General features: G+C 31.3%; 1 protein-coding gene across 1 annotated transcript; it reads right to left on the bottom strand.

Annotated features, from left to right (window-relative positions):
• Positions 1 to 3,589: 3,589 nt before the first annotated feature.
• On the bottom strand, positions 3,590 to 5,531 carry LOC111369738 (cytochrome b561 and DOMON domain-containing protein At3g25290-like). The gene is made up of 3 exons (XM_022991373.1): positions 4,860 to 5,531; positions 4,244 to 4,498; positions 3,590 to 4,152 (listed from the first exon to the last, which is right to left on the bottom strand). Exons 1-3 carry the CDS (start codon positions 5,475 to 5,477, stop codon positions 3,841 to 3,843), a joined length of 1,185 nt encoding a protein of 394 aa, XP_022847141.1. The 5' UTR covers positions 5,478 to 5,531; the 3' UTR covers positions 3,590 to 3,840.
• Positions 5,532 to 16,085: the final 10,554 nt, after the last annotated feature.

Raw genomic sequence — 16,085 nt, 5'->3', positions numbered from 1 at the left:
GATGAACATCATACTTTTTAAGTGGGTGAAACATACTTTATACCTATTATCTTTTAGAGGTATTTTAAAAAATGTCCAATTTTATGGGTCTCAATTAAAAAATGTTCACTTTTTAAATTTAGTACTAAACCGTCTATTATACCCTAATGAAAAATGAAGCAATTATTTTTTTCCAATTTGGCGCAGATTTCGAGAAGTAACTTCCATGAGAAGTTATATTAAAATGATGTTCTCAACATTTCAAATGTCGTTTTCGATATTTGAACCCCGTTTATATTTCAAAAGTACATATGTCAAATCACAACGTTAAATGTTCTAGACATTTTAAATGTTGTTCTGGACATATTAGATGTTTAGAATGACATTTCATTTCGAACATGATATTTCTTAAAATGTAGTTCTCGATATTTATGTGTCAATGAAAAAAATAACATTTATTGTGATTTGATATGTGCACTTTTGAAATAAATGAGGCAGATTATGTGTCAAAATTTTAATGACTAATAAAATTTTTAATTGTAAAAATGTCTATTTTTGCAATGATAGACATTTTTGCAAATGAATATGTGAAATTAGACATTTCTAGTAATTTCTTCTATATGTTATATTCACATATTTATTTTATCTCTTGGATATATATTATATTCACATAGAGATAGGTGAGAATTAAGTATGCCTCAATCACACTGAAGACAGTGTGTGTCTCAAGGGATTGACTGTCTCCATTTTCTCTAACAATTCTCCACTACCTCGTTTAAAGTCAAAATTAATTTGATATTGAGTACTGAAAAGAATTAAATATAGTCACATAAATTATTTTTTATTCATATTATTTAACGTTGTCGAATTTTTACCCTTCATTTTTAATTTCATCATTTGAGTATCATCATGACATACAACATAATGATAATTTTCATATCGCATTAGATGGCGACATGGCATAACAAATGTCGAAACCCTACTTGCCCTTGAACATGGATTACTATGGGATTTGCTTAAAGTCTTCCAAAGTTTAAGTCCATGGATGCTTTGTTCTATTTAAATGTTTATTTTGGCAATATTTAATTCCCATAAAAGATAGGTAGGAATTAAACGTGTCCTCAATTGCACTAAAGATAAAATGTGCATGTCGATGGGACATTGTCACCTTTTCGTCGTAGAAGTAAAAATTTATTAATAAATGACTTTATACGCACTTAAGTTACAAGCACCTCCTAAGTGAGAGTATATCAGCATGTAGAATCAAATAAAATTTCAACACTTAAAAAATAAACGTTAGTTCATCTTCTTTTCAATTTTAATTAATATTGTTAATATTGTTTACTTCACTTTATCAATTTTCAAAGTGGATTAAAATCTTATTAACTAAATTATATAGTCTTGTTCTTTTGTGTTCAAGGATTAAATCTCCAAATGGTAACATCATATCAAACTTTTCCACTTTTCCACTTTTTCAACTGTAAAGTTTTAAGAAACGCGTGTTCGACAATGTAAGACCTTCTAACAACTGGCCTTACAAAGATTGGCATTTCACCCCCACATAAGTAAAAATAATGCATTAAAGTCATAAGGGATTCCCATAAACATGATTATGGAAAAGGAATAGCAACAAAAGTGAGGAGCATAATGAGATGAAAGAAGTAGAAAGGAAAACGAAGGATGAGGGCCCACTCTCAAATCAAACATTGTTAGAGAGAATGACTTTCTTGAATATGTTATTTATTTATTTGATAGTGTTATTTAGGTTGAAGAAAATTGATAGGTGAAAAAAATATAATTCGATATTAAAGATTTAATTTCTTTAAAATTTTATATGTATTTGTAACATAAATTGAAGTATTGAACACTTAAAAAAAATTATTTATTTTATCTTGGTTGGTTAGGGATTGTGTTTTACACAGCCAATCATACTTAATGTACCTCATATTTTATACTATCTTTTACACTTTGTCACGTTTCATCATATTATTGGACAATTTAAGAATAAAATAGTTTTTTATTCCAATCAAGTCTTGACAATATGGATGATGTCAACCATGATGTGAAAAAGTGATGTACAATTGGTATAATTCTTACAGCAAAGGTTTAGAGTTCAAAAATTGGGACTCCTTTTCCGATAACAATTAACAACGTTATCATTGGTAATCACTAACACAGGAATTTCGATGATTTTCAATAATAATTGAGGACACTACCGTAAGTAATCGCTGACAAATGTGTATCACTAATTACCAACAGTATCAATACTGATAATATTATTTGAATCACCAGTATATATTGATTTCAATTAAAATCACCAATAATTATACCATCAAAGATTGTCAATGACGTCTTGTCGGTGAATGAAGCATCGTTTACCTCCATATCACCGACAATCATTGACAGAATTTGCAACATTTGCTCCATAATTTTTTATATTATTGTCTTAAAAAACTCAATTTTGCATCCCAAATTATTTGAATTGCTTCTTTAAATAAATCCAATCATGTTACATATACATCATTGTTTACATTTAATTTGACATTCTAACGAGTTATTAGATTTCTAGACATTAATTTTGACAACACTTTTTTCAAAAATTTCCAACATTGGTTTCTATACATTAATTTCTTTAAATTTTTATATGTATATGTAACATAAATATAAAAATTAAGAATCAGAAACCCGTTGAAAACAAAATAAAATATAAGTTGATAATATTATTAAAAGTTTTAAAGAAATTCTTCATTATCTTGGTTGGTTAGGGATTGTGTTTTACACAACCAAGGTCCATGTGGGACATTGGGAGGCTCCCAACCGGGGTGTTTTAGACTTTCTTTTTCTTTATTAGAATTAATTTTCTTTATAAATCAATTAGGAAGGTCCATGTGGGAGGCACGTTGAAACCTCAATCCGAGTGCCAATGATGATCAGATTACACGCATGTGCGTAGGAGTTTTTGTCAAAAAATAACTTATTTTTGCTTTGATTGTGAATCATATTGTCCAAGACGTGTTACAAAATTCAAATATTGGAAGATAAATCTGAAGAAATGCGAGGAATATAGACTTGCACTATGTTAAAAAATGATTACAATGGTGGGCCAATCTCTTTATCCAGATTTTGAAAATTCTAACTTCCAAATTTCTAAGTTGATTTTTGTACAGCAACGTGTACATAATGGTATACAGATAAATGATATAAAAGAGAGTATCTATGCACTATTATGTAAACAATGATATACAAATAACACTACTTCAAAAGAACTTAATGCCCGTTGTGTCGAACACAACAAGCACAATGAATAGCCACGAAAGGCCCGACTTTCAACAATAAACAATCGAACATAACAAGAAAAAAACTATATTTTATTTTCTATAAATATAAAACGAACTAAATAATTTTTTTTTGCTACTCTTTCAAATTCTTTCCTATATCCAAAATATCAAGGTTCTTGAAGGAAAAAGGATTAGGAAGAGTTCTTAAAATAAGAATTGCAACTGCACAAGTCATCATAAACCCACCAGCCACACATTTGCCAACAGTTACAAAGTTGTTACATTTGTTGGCAAACATCCTTTTTATGGTGGAACTTGTACTAGGAAAATGCTCAAACGCAAAAACTAGCAATTTATAGAATACGAATAGAAATACAAAAGAACAGAGTATACAAGATAATAGACTCGATTCGTGTTTGCTGTATATACCAAACTGATTACACAAACTAATATACATGAGGTGAAATAAAAATAAGCAATAATCCCACAATCTCAAACAACTAACCCTCGTATTACCTCAAACAAGCGAATAGAAAGAGGATGGTATAAACCCGAACGTGCTATAAGTGAATAAAACATATGATCATGGAGCTAGAGGTTCTTGCCTACCATGACCGGTTTTGATCCCGTCATATGGTTTGGTTGACATTCCCGACTTCCGCCTTAATACGATTATCCAAGTGATTGCTTCCAATACTAGAGCAATGCCTCCCAAAACCGCGATCAGAATAATATAAGCATCCCTCCACTTGGGTCCCGGATTGAGTATATCTAAACCTTTGAACACATTGAGGATGCCAAGAACGAGAATTGTATAGCCAATTCCATGATGGTAGATGTTCCAGTAAAACCGATACTTGTGGTCCTTTTTGGGTCTCAAGAACAATGCAAATATCTACAAGAACAAGACATATCCACAAAAATTTGAAGTCAGGACAGTATCATATTAACAGATTTGCTCGAAGATATCCCAAATCGAAAGTTACCTGCAAAGTAGCAATCGAGAAGAGAGCAATCCCGATATTGCGATGGCCAGTATAACGAATGCCCTTGGATTGACTTCCAAGCTTAAGACCTGTCCCCCAACCAGCAACACCAATGGCGTAGGACGAAACTTGGCAGAAGATATGAAGATAAAACCATGTTGGATCGGCCGATGGAAATGCCCTCACGTACCTCGCGATAATGATCCCAATTGGAAACATAATTCCCCAACTCACAACATTCAGTATCCCATGAATCTGAACCAAGTATCGCCATATTGTATTTATTAGTAAGATCCCAATTCCCAAATTAAAACTTTGGCAAGAAGTAGAAACTAGCTATGTGCACAGTAACATAGATTTCATTTATAACTTTATCATCTGCGACCAAAAGATTTCTCTTGACAATTACTACTCAACAAGAAGTTTTCAATGCTCTGAAATTCAATGTACTGGACAAAAGTGGAAACATGAACGAAATTGTTATCCATGGAAAAATTAGATCAAATGTAAAATTGCCCAGAATTTGAATCTTCAATTTTTTCAATCAAACCCAAAATTAAAAGCAAGAATGAACTGGAACAAGTAAAAAATACAGTAGAAATTTGCATTTTCTTACATTCTTTTTCTTGGTCCTGGAGTCTCCACCACCGTTAGAAGCGGCGCTCTGTCCTTTTAACAAATCAAGGCTCCCTTTGGAGTTCAAATTCGCCGGCTGAAGTTCATGCTTGTCGGGCATCCCCGCCGTCAAAGAAGGACCCACCTGCCACACATGGTTCACCGTACTCTTCCCCTTCTCCGGCAACACAATAGTAGCAAAAAGCCGCATCATCCCGCCTGAAAATTCCGCCGAAGACTCCTTCACCTGGTACCACACCTTGGATTCCGTTACAGGACCATATGAACTGATATTATACGTCTTAACCGTCATTGCGCCCTTGGAGTCCCGGAATGCCATCAGGGCCTGGGACCCGACCATGCCGGTGGCGGTTGGGTTTATGGCCCATGAAATCCAGCCGTTGGGCTTCGCCGGAGCGGCGATGAAGGCTATGGAGAGGGTGGAATTGGCCAGGTCGTAGGCCCAGTGAAGGTAGGAGTTAAGTGAAGGGAGATCATTGCAGAAAGTGTAAATCCTGTTGCTGGTGAAAGTCTGTGACTGACAGGAGGCTGACTGTGACGGTGAGAATAGAGAAAATGTTACCAGAAAAAGACTTACTATGGTTACAGAAGATGCCATTGAAACTTGAAAGGAAAGTAGTGTAACACGGAAACACAGAGAGAGAGAGAGAGAGAGGATTTGGAGTTGGTTCAGTGGCCACGGGGAAGAAAGAATCTTACTTGTGTAGTTTTTTTTTTTCTTTTAATAAATAAAATATTCATCTTCTATTCCAAATATTTTGACTCGTAGTTGAATTGCTGGAACAAGTTTCTGTAATTAATATTTCAATTATTATCTTTAAATTATGGCAACAACATTCCTTTCGAACGTAATTATATTCACATTACAATTTTTATTTCTTATTCCCCTATATTTAATCGCATTTAAGGCTCTTAATCTTTGCTTATTATAATATTTATGTCCCTAACGATTTTTATATCATTTTTATTCTTAAAATTTTTCATTAATTAATATATTTTATATTTGATAACAGTTTCGTGTTTAAAAATCCATTGAAATGCCGTGAAATTCCTTATTTTTCATCATATTTTAAGAAAATAAATAAGAAGTACGAAAAAATATTTTATTTTTATTTCGAAGCATGAAAATTAAATATTTTGATATGAATTATCATCAAAGACGACATACTAATTAATGGAAGGTTAAAAAGAAGAATTCAATGAAAAATTTATGGAAATAATTGTTATAATGAGAAAAGATCGAAGATATTAACTATAATTTAAGTGCTTGTTTGGTAGAAATTTTGTTAATTGATTTTTTGACCGTTAGATGCAAAATAGGTCTTACCTGTGAGAGAAAAATTCAAAAATGATGATTAAAATAGTGAAATAACGATAAAAAAATTAATTTTAAATAACGGTCAAAAATGATTTTAATTACAATACTTTTTATACCATCTTTGACAGTCCTCTCACATCACACGAGTGGATCTCGAGATTAAAATAATTGTGGGACTGTCAAAATGAGTGTACAACATCATTATTCTTTATTTTATTACTTCTCGTATTTTTCTTACAACGTTAAATTTCCTGCCTTTCTTAAGTAAAAAATAGAGGTTTGAAAAAGTTCTTGGGTGTTCTTATTTCTATAAAAGGAGATTTTGAGCTAAAAAATTTAATTTAGTAGATTACGAGTGAACTGTATTTTTTTTTAATAATATTTTTACTTCCTTCAAATCAAAAATTAATTTGGTCCAAAAAAAATAAATCATTTTTTCGAAAAATATTTATATGAAAACGTTGTTCGAATACTCCTCCGTTTTCCCTCAAGCCAAACACACCTTTACGGAAATTGTGGGGGTAATTTTGAGTGTGACTGATATTCTTTTTGGCGGAGAGTATACCAATAGCATGGTGACGTGACACGTATGTAGTTAAAGGGTAACACGACAAGCGTGTGGACTGTAGTGGAGGTGGTTATGATCCATTGCATGCCTAAAAGTAAGCTGTTAATGATGGGTTGATGCCTTCATGGGATCATGACTTGTTAAAATAATCTAAGATTTTCAAAATTGATAATTAATTTTAATCACATAATTATCGGAATTTAAAACTTTTGGATCATATATTTTATCAATCTTTATTAAAACTTGCTAAAAATTTGATTTTAATCCCCACCAAATAATTTTAATCATGAGCTCAAATCAATTAGTTAGAGCCTGTTTCGAAGAAATTTTTTGAAAATTATTTTCTACCACATTCGTTGAGGCTCGTAATTATTTTTTACTTTTTAATCATACTTTCTCTAAAAATCATTTTAACTTTGTAAAATATCTCCAAACAAGCTCTAAATTCTTTCCCAAGTCATGAATATTGATTTAGAAAAAGGAGTAAAGAATAAAGGGGCCGGGGCCTGCTGGTTGAGCAATCCCCTCAAAATCAGGGGGTTGTTCAAGTGGTATTCCACAAGAATCAAAAAGTAAAGTTTAAGTCAATCAACAGTTGAATTAGTGATCCGAACTTTATAAATTCATCGACATATCACTTAATGAATCGACAGGTTGTGAAGTTATTTTATTTTATTTTTTTTGGGTTGAAATAATTTTAAACTGGTACTCCATTTTTCTACTCAGGAAAAAAAATCATAAATAGATTACAAATTTTGTTTTATACTCCATCCGTCCCAATTATATAAGTTGGATCCATTTTTCTTTTTGTCTCCAATATATGGGCCTATTTCCTAATTTAGAATTTTTTTTTGTTACCAATATACTTTTATTCAATTTTCCCCACTTAATTTGCCAACTTCTTAAAATAATCCAAATATACACATTTTCACTTCTTGGAAACATGGAATAACTCTCATTTCTTCTTTTTCAAGTTAAATCATTCAAATTCTTACTAATTCCAACAATAATTTACTGCTATATACTAAAAATTAAATAGGGGTAAATTAAGAAAGATTTTGACAAAAATTAATTTTCCAATGACATTAAAGAAGATTTCTTAATCCGTGTGAAAAACGAAACAAGCCTATATAATTGGGACGAATAATTAAAATAAAATTTGAAACTACCACATCACTCAAAAAGAAAACCAAAATAATAATGCTATGGTGACAGAATTTTTTGAAATAATGGATGACCGACACTCACATTTGCGGGGTGGCCCACTTTTTTTTTAAACTTTTTAATTTACGTAGGACCCACACATTGTTTGAGGATGTCAACCATTATATTAAAAAAATTATAGCAAAGTAGCTTAATTGAAACCCAATATACTGTAACTAATATTTTCCCTTTTTTCACACTAAAAATGTGGAGGCTCAAGTGAAATGGGTGTAATTAATTGAAAAAGCTGAACACATTGGCATTCAAGTTCAAATCAATAATAGATGATACCAATTGAGCAACAATGGTAACATTGAAGAAACATTATCTGCATCTGAGATAAATTGGCTTCGAGAAGAGTCTCCTCGATTGTATCTGTTGAAAACATTCACAGAAGCAAACAATTCTAGAAAACGAGAATTCAATAGTTGAAATTTGGTAAGGAATAATGATTTCTTTATTGAAAATTTTGTAATCGAATTACATTACCAAAAAAGATGAATCATCCCGAATATTACCTCTCCCTCCTGCTTTGACTATCATCGAACTTGAGATTCTCAACAGTTGTGTCGAAAACAAGGAAGGAAAAATGGCATGCTCTCGGAAGAAATCGATGGAGACTGAAATGCTGATGTCAACGATCTCTCTGTAGGATTCCACAATTGATTATGAGTTTAATTATGAAGAATAGGTTTAGCTAAAGATAAAAATGAAGATGGGATGTGGCGAGTAACATTTTATGGAAAATTGAGTTCAGATTTGTTCCTCTAAATTTGAGGGCATCTTCATCATATGCTTGAGCAGCATCTTTAGCACTATTGAATGTTCTTAGCCAAACCTATAACTTGGTCGTATCCATCTTCCACATGATATAATCCTCCATGAAAATGCATCAAACCTTATATTTCGATATCCATGTCACAATTTTCGTAGCGTTGATTCATATCTCAAATGTCTATGTTTTTTGAATCATTTTATGCTTGATGTTGGAACCACCTGAAACTACCAAAAGAAGAATTAAGTCGTGCACTATTTACATTGTGGCATTCTTGTACAGATACTTCATTTGTCTGAGTGGTACACCTGATTTCACATTACCTTCAAAATCTTGTAAAACACATATTTGTACTGTATTTTAGCAATGTGTTGCTAAGCTTAGGTAATCTGATACAACATACATAATGAATGTATGGATCTATATGTCGTTGAAATGTAAAGTATTTGTTTAGCCCATGTCTCAGCAGATTTTAACTGTGATGAGAGTTCTAGTAACTCTTCTGCATGTTGTGTCACCGAAAAAGAAATGGTTTGAGCGGTAATCTATTGATAAGTGAATTTTATACACTTATTTAAGCATTAGATTAGGGAATTTGTTAGTAATTTGAATGAGTTTTAGCATAATTTTGTGTTAATTATGTTTGTTAGGTTGAAATCAATGCAAATTGATGGATTTGGAGTAAAGGAACAAAAAGGTGCAAAAATGAAGGGGGGGCCAAAGTGTAAACATCCCCATAGTTGATTCGGATCACAAAACGATGATTGAAGATTATATGACATCAATTGGATGCACTTGGAGGTCAAAGAATGAGATAGAATTGAAGCAGTTTCATAAATCAATTTCCAGCCAAAGAAGTTATACTCCGAATTTTTAGCCTCAATTTGAGACCCATGTTTTGGATATCAAATATTCGAATTGGAAAATTTGTATTTCAAGAAGATTGTAAGTTGAGCAAGTTTTGTAATGCACTTTGAATCACTTCAATCGCAATTCAAAAGAGACAATTATGACTAAATTATCGAGAGGAACAACGCTTGTAGCAACGGCGCGTGCCAGCAATGGCGGCCGCACCACTTTTTTTTCTCCAACCTGAAAGCAAAATCATTAATCAGTGCGCGTGCAATGAAATATATGGTGCGGAAGCACGGACCAAATTTTCTGTGATGAGCCAGTTTCCTTATTCTGAATAAATTCTACATGGAAATAATATCTTGACATTCTATATATACCTAAACACGCCCAAAACGTAATAGAACCTTCATTTTGACCTAAAAATCATATATTCTACGTATTTTGGGAGGAGAAGAACAAGGCTTAGCATCAAGATCAAGGCAAATTATACAAGTTTATTGAAGAATATTCATCCACTTTCAAGATTTAAGCCAAAAAATTGGATTTTGTCACTTTCTTCATTATCTCTTCTTTTCGGGTGATGTTTTTCCAATATTTCTTGTATAATGTAACTATTAGAATGCTAGACTAGTTTTTCTATTGTATTGGATGAATGATAAACCATTTGCATATTTGTTTTGATTTAAGAATATTAATTTCTTGATTGATTTTGTATACCCATTGCATTATTTAATTGATTGGCCATCAATTGAATAATTAGTTGCTTGTTGTAGTTGGAAGATTCATAATAAGTTTAGAACGCGAAAAAATTAGCATATGTAAATAGAATTAGGAATAATATTTATCAAATATGCAATCACATTGATAATTTGTAATTTAATGCATTTTGGTAATATGAATTTGAATTAGGAATAGGGTCGGGTTGTGATTAAAATAGACTTATATTGTCTTGAAAAAAAATATTTAAATACACTAGTGTTATCAATTATCACGAAAGCATGAAATTAACTATATTACGAATTAAGAATTTAAAATGGTTATAGGGGGATTCAAAATTCAATACAATAATTCTCATATTTGACAAAACATTTTATTACTTACTTAGTTTAGAATTAGTTTAAATAACAACGAGTTATCTTTTGTGTTACGAATATCGAATTTAGTAATAAGTAGTGAACTAGAATTAAACATTACTTCTCGTGAGACGATAACTCACAACTCATTTTATTATTATTTGTCAACGATCTCTACGCTTGCGGATTTCACAAGAACATCTATGTTTTGATATTTGATATGATTCAGGTTTTTTAAGTGCCTAATTGCACTAGAGATGTATGATACCTATTTGTCAAAGTCAAGGACTCTATATTACTATGAGTGATGGCAGGCAAAATTTATCAACCGTCAAAATTTCTCTATGTTGTTATTCCAGAGCTAATTTGCAAAGGAATATATGTCTAAGGACATACTACCTCGCAAAAATTATGCAACACTCAAATCAGTCAAAAAGTTGAATATAATGCACTTAAGACAATTGTATGCATAATATAAAGTGACTCCATTTTGCGAAGAGAATGACTTTTGCCTTCCTCAAATATCTATTTATGGACTGTAATAAACAATGAAGAAAATATCGGATAATCTCGATACCAATTTATTGTGATAATAGGTGAGAAAATAATATGACATAATATGAAGTAATTGATCACAAAATTGAAGAATAAAAAAATTGGCAGAGGAATTGAGATTTCACTAAAATATAAAAAAAAGAATTACAACGATTCTATATTTTTGATTTGTCTAACTTAATCTAAAATACGATGAAAAGCTAAATATATATAGGGGATGTTTCAAGCCTAAAATTAGAGTTATATATGGAAAAAATGCTCATTACCTATCAGACACGAAAATGGGCCTAGGTCGGACGAATATGGCACTCGAAAGTCAGGCGAAAGCCGCCCTGTGGCTCGTGCATCTAGCTAGCACTAGATGGTACCAACTTTACTACTTTGGGCACTCGAGAGCTCCAGTCGAGCATGCATTACGCCGAAAAGTCCTCCTTAATCTATATCTTAATCTCTTCGAGCCTAACACAAATTTTAACTCCCAATTAGGCTTTCAAATAGAACTGCAATTACAATTCACCAAATAAACTTCGAATAAGATTTCAAAAGCACTCCAAATAGAATTTCTTTTAATGTTGACCTTAATTAGAATTTTCAATCATCTTCCAAATAGAACTCGAGTTACACCTTAATTCTAACAAACTCCACATTGACACGAATTCTACTATAATAAGTAAACTTTAAAGATTCTCTCCCTAGAGACAAATTTCACTACAAATAATGAACTTCAACTCTTCAACGAAAAAATACAAACGAAATTCTCCATCAAAATTTCTAATTTGAAAGTACTCTCCACCTTTACCACAAAACCCTAATGGATTCAAACTTAAAACATGAGTAACAAAATTTCGAGAACATCCTTGGACACCAAAGATGCTCAAATCAAAAGCAGCAAAATCAAACGTAATTAACAATCACCAAACAAGGCTAAAACAAGCCCTGTAATAGAATCATCACTAAATTCTTCAACTGAAGGATCTTTGACAAATTCATCACCTTCAACTACAAACGAAGAAAATTTAACTAAATCAGCATCTTTTTACCTACATGGAGGCATATTCTAAAAAATTGGTTTGTTTTCATAAATTGAATACATGGCATCGAAGGTAATAGTGGCAATGCGGAATTATTTATAACTTTCGAACTTGACTTAAATGTATTCATCAAAGTAGACCCCAATCAAAACTCAACGGTACTGGACCAAACTCACAATCCACCTGTAGCTCCAATTTATGTTGATTGACCTTAAAAAAATTCTATAGTATCTTGCAACACATATAATTGGGACTTTTTCTTCCCCTGTAACACAATATTAGCACTTTTACGAATCTTTAGGACTCCACATTCACCATTGAATTTGAAGGCTTTCAAGTCGAAAGTACTAAAAAAGATAAAAAAAAAAATTCTTCAAATGAAGAACAGGTTGCACTGCATCAAGTGTTCTGACATTTCCATGAATCAAGCCGATTACGATCACAACAACACATTTGAAAACTTTTTCATATGCTGTAAATGAATCTCAATTGGGACAAATATTAAAAGTACAAGTCTTATCAAGAATTCAATCCTCTTTATTTTTGGAATCGCCGCCAAAAATCACCAAAAGATTTCCATCATTGTGAAACATTTCTTCAACACTTACTTTACCCGAAGTATTTACTTTCTATTCTGATTAACTGCAGCCAATTTTTCTTTATTCTACAACTCATAGCAATCCTTAACTAAGTTCTTATTCCTCTTACAATAATTACAAATTTTATTTGTGAAGTTAGACCTTAATCTTTCCCCATTAGAACCACCATAAACAACAAGTCCATCTCCACGATCCTCAATTTGAATGAGATGCTTCATCTTCTCCTTTAAATAAAAATCATCGTAAATATTTTCAATAGTGAGAGTGACACGACTATATTTGATCATGTCTATGAAGCGGGCAACGAACACAGTAAACTCAAATCCAAATCTGCTTCATCATATTTAACCTCCAAGATTTCAAAATCAGTGATGATTTCCTTAAACATAGTTAGGAGATCTTTAAGAGATATATATTCAATCATACGATGAGAATAAAGACGCAATTTCAAGTGCAATTTGCATGTAAGACTCTTCATCATGCATAATTGCTTCCATATTAACCATAATGCAACAGCAAACTTTTCCTTCAAAACATCCTAAACAATGTTATTCAAAAGATAAAGAAAATTTTGAGGTAGGGCTATTCGATCCCTCCGTTATTTCTCATCTGATCCCAACTTGTGGGTGTCTTGTCAAATCCCAACAATCCATCGTCCAAATCCATCTGAGCGAATATTGCTCATTTCTTTATTTGCTAAAACAAAAGTCTTATAGTGCGATCCAAGAGCGAAATATCATATTTCATGGTTGTTATCCCAAAAAATAAAATCTCGTTATGGATAAGATTTTGATCTAATATCATTTTATTATAAACAACAAAGAAAATATCAAATAATTATGATATCAATATGTTGTGATAATAGGCGAGAAAATAATATGACATAATATGAAGCAATTGATCATAAACTCAAGAACAAAATAACTAGCAAAGGAATGGAGATTTCACTAAAATATGAAGAAAAAATTACAATGATTTTGTGTTTTTTATTTGTTTAACTTAATTTTAAATATAATGAAGAGCTAAATATCTATAGTGGATATTTCAAATTCTAAAAGTAGAGTGATAGATGGAAAGGAATGATCCAAACGTGCAAAATGTGAAAACGGACTCAGGCTGAATGAATATGGAGCTCGAGTGTCAGACGGGCGTTGTCCCACCTTTCGAGCGTCCGACTGGTGTCAGGCTTACACCAACTTCACTTCTTTGGGTTTTCGAGCGTCGAGCTGGTGTCAGGGTTGCACCAGCTTTACTTCTTTGAGCTTTCGAGCTCTAGTCGAATGCTAGGTGAGAATAAGTGAGTCGAAAAGTTCTCCTTGACCCATATCTTAATCTCTTCAAATCCAACATAAATTTCAACTCCAACTGAGTTTTCAAATAGAATTTCAATTAGAATTTACCAAATAAATTTCGAATAGAATTTCAAAAACATTTTAAATCGAATTTCTTTGAATGTCAATATTAATTAGAATTCTCAATCATCTTCAAAATAGAATTCCAATCACACCATAGTTCTAACATGGACTTTTACATTAAAATTTAGTATGATCTGTAGATTTCCATTAATGAACGATGATTGTTATGTTTTCTCCAAATTGGTTCCTTCTTTCATATCAGAATTTCCCGACGATATATAGTTTGTCAAAATATGACAAATTCGAATAATCGATTATATTTTTGAAAGTTATATAATACAACTTTCTAACTGTTCTTAAAAAAATTATAATTTAAAACATGAGATGAGTTCGGAAAATTATTTCATCTATAGGGAAGTGAGCTAATATATGTTTTTAACAGTGTATTGTTCATCAAATTATGAGAATTTTGAAATCTATTAAAAAAATTTATAAATTTTTATCAAAATTTAATAAAAAGATTGATTTTTATCTAAATAAACATATTACCTACCCTTGTTTGGACTCCATTATACCAAAAATACATTTTTCAATAATAACTTTTAATCACACACTCTTTAGTAAAATAATACTACACGTAAATTCAATATTTTTCCAACCTTTAAATATACATTCTTCTAAAAATTACTATTAAGTTTTTTTTTTTCAACATCTCAATTAAATGGAGCTCAAACAAGGGCTAAATTTATGTTGAGGCATTTTCAAGAATGTCCAATTATAAGGGTTGGAGTTGAAAAGTGTACTTTTTTGATAATCCTTAAAAAAATGTCCAATATTTAGATCAAAATGTCTACTTTACCCTCATGAAAAGATTAATCAATTTTATATCACTTTGGCACAATTTTTAAGAAGAGTAAATAACTTCCATGAGAAGCCACAATAATGTTGCTATTACCTAGGTGAGTCCACTTGCTTACATTTTTAATTATATTTTAATCAATTATTCTAGAACAAATGAAGAAGAAGCAAAAATTTCATTAACATATACGAAGAAGTATATGATTCCAACTTCAAAGAAATCATTTTAAGAAATTTACTGTGATAGAAATTTGAAGCTGATTAGGCTTTCATCATTTGTCGGTAGAAAATATATTTCTTTGAACTCTATTTCTTCGAACTCTCATTTTTTTGATAAGTTTTATTTAGTAGTTATTGTTATATATGTTTAAATCTCAATTTTTTGATAAGGTATTTTTTCCTTTCAATGGACGAAATTATCCTGAGTATATATTTTTTATACCATTCATCTTAAATAATTTAGTTAGATAATATACTTCTATATTTAGAATATCATTTATGGTGGAATAAATTCTTGCAAAAATGGTGGTTGAAGTTGAAGAAGATGATAAATGCATGAAATCCCGTCATTTCATTCTCGACATTTTATAAATGTCGATAATGATAGTATAAATATCGTTCAAGACATTTATAAACGTCGAGAATGATATTTATACTATCATTCTCGACACTGTCAAATGTTGACAATAACATTAAAAACTTGAGTAAGTTGGAAAAATTTCGTGTATAGCGATTCACATATTGCATGCAGGTAGCATTTTCGTTTTCGATTTTCGTTAGTGGTTAACAGTATTGTTTTTATGACATGCAGATATGGGAGATGTTAAGAGATTTGTTGTCTGTATGGTGGTAGATTCGTCAACATAGACGACAGGTGAAAGTGGTTAGGGAACCGAACAACATCAATTGTTGTTCGACATGATATTATATATGAAGAGCTTGTACATAAATTATTCGAGAAGCTGAATGTTGATAGAATGAAGTTCCGAATTCAATTGAAATTTATAGTTCCGAAC

The sequence above is a fragment of the Olea europaea genome, chromosome 20, assembly GCF_002742605.1.
Source record: "Olea europaea var. sylvestris chromosome 20, O_europaea_v1, whole genome shotgun sequence".
NCBI lineage: Eukaryota > Viridiplantae > Streptophyta > Magnoliopsida > Lamiales > Oleaceae > Olea > Olea europaea.
Note: the sequence above shows the minus strand (reverse complement) of the source record. Positions and strands in the feature narration are given on the sequence as shown.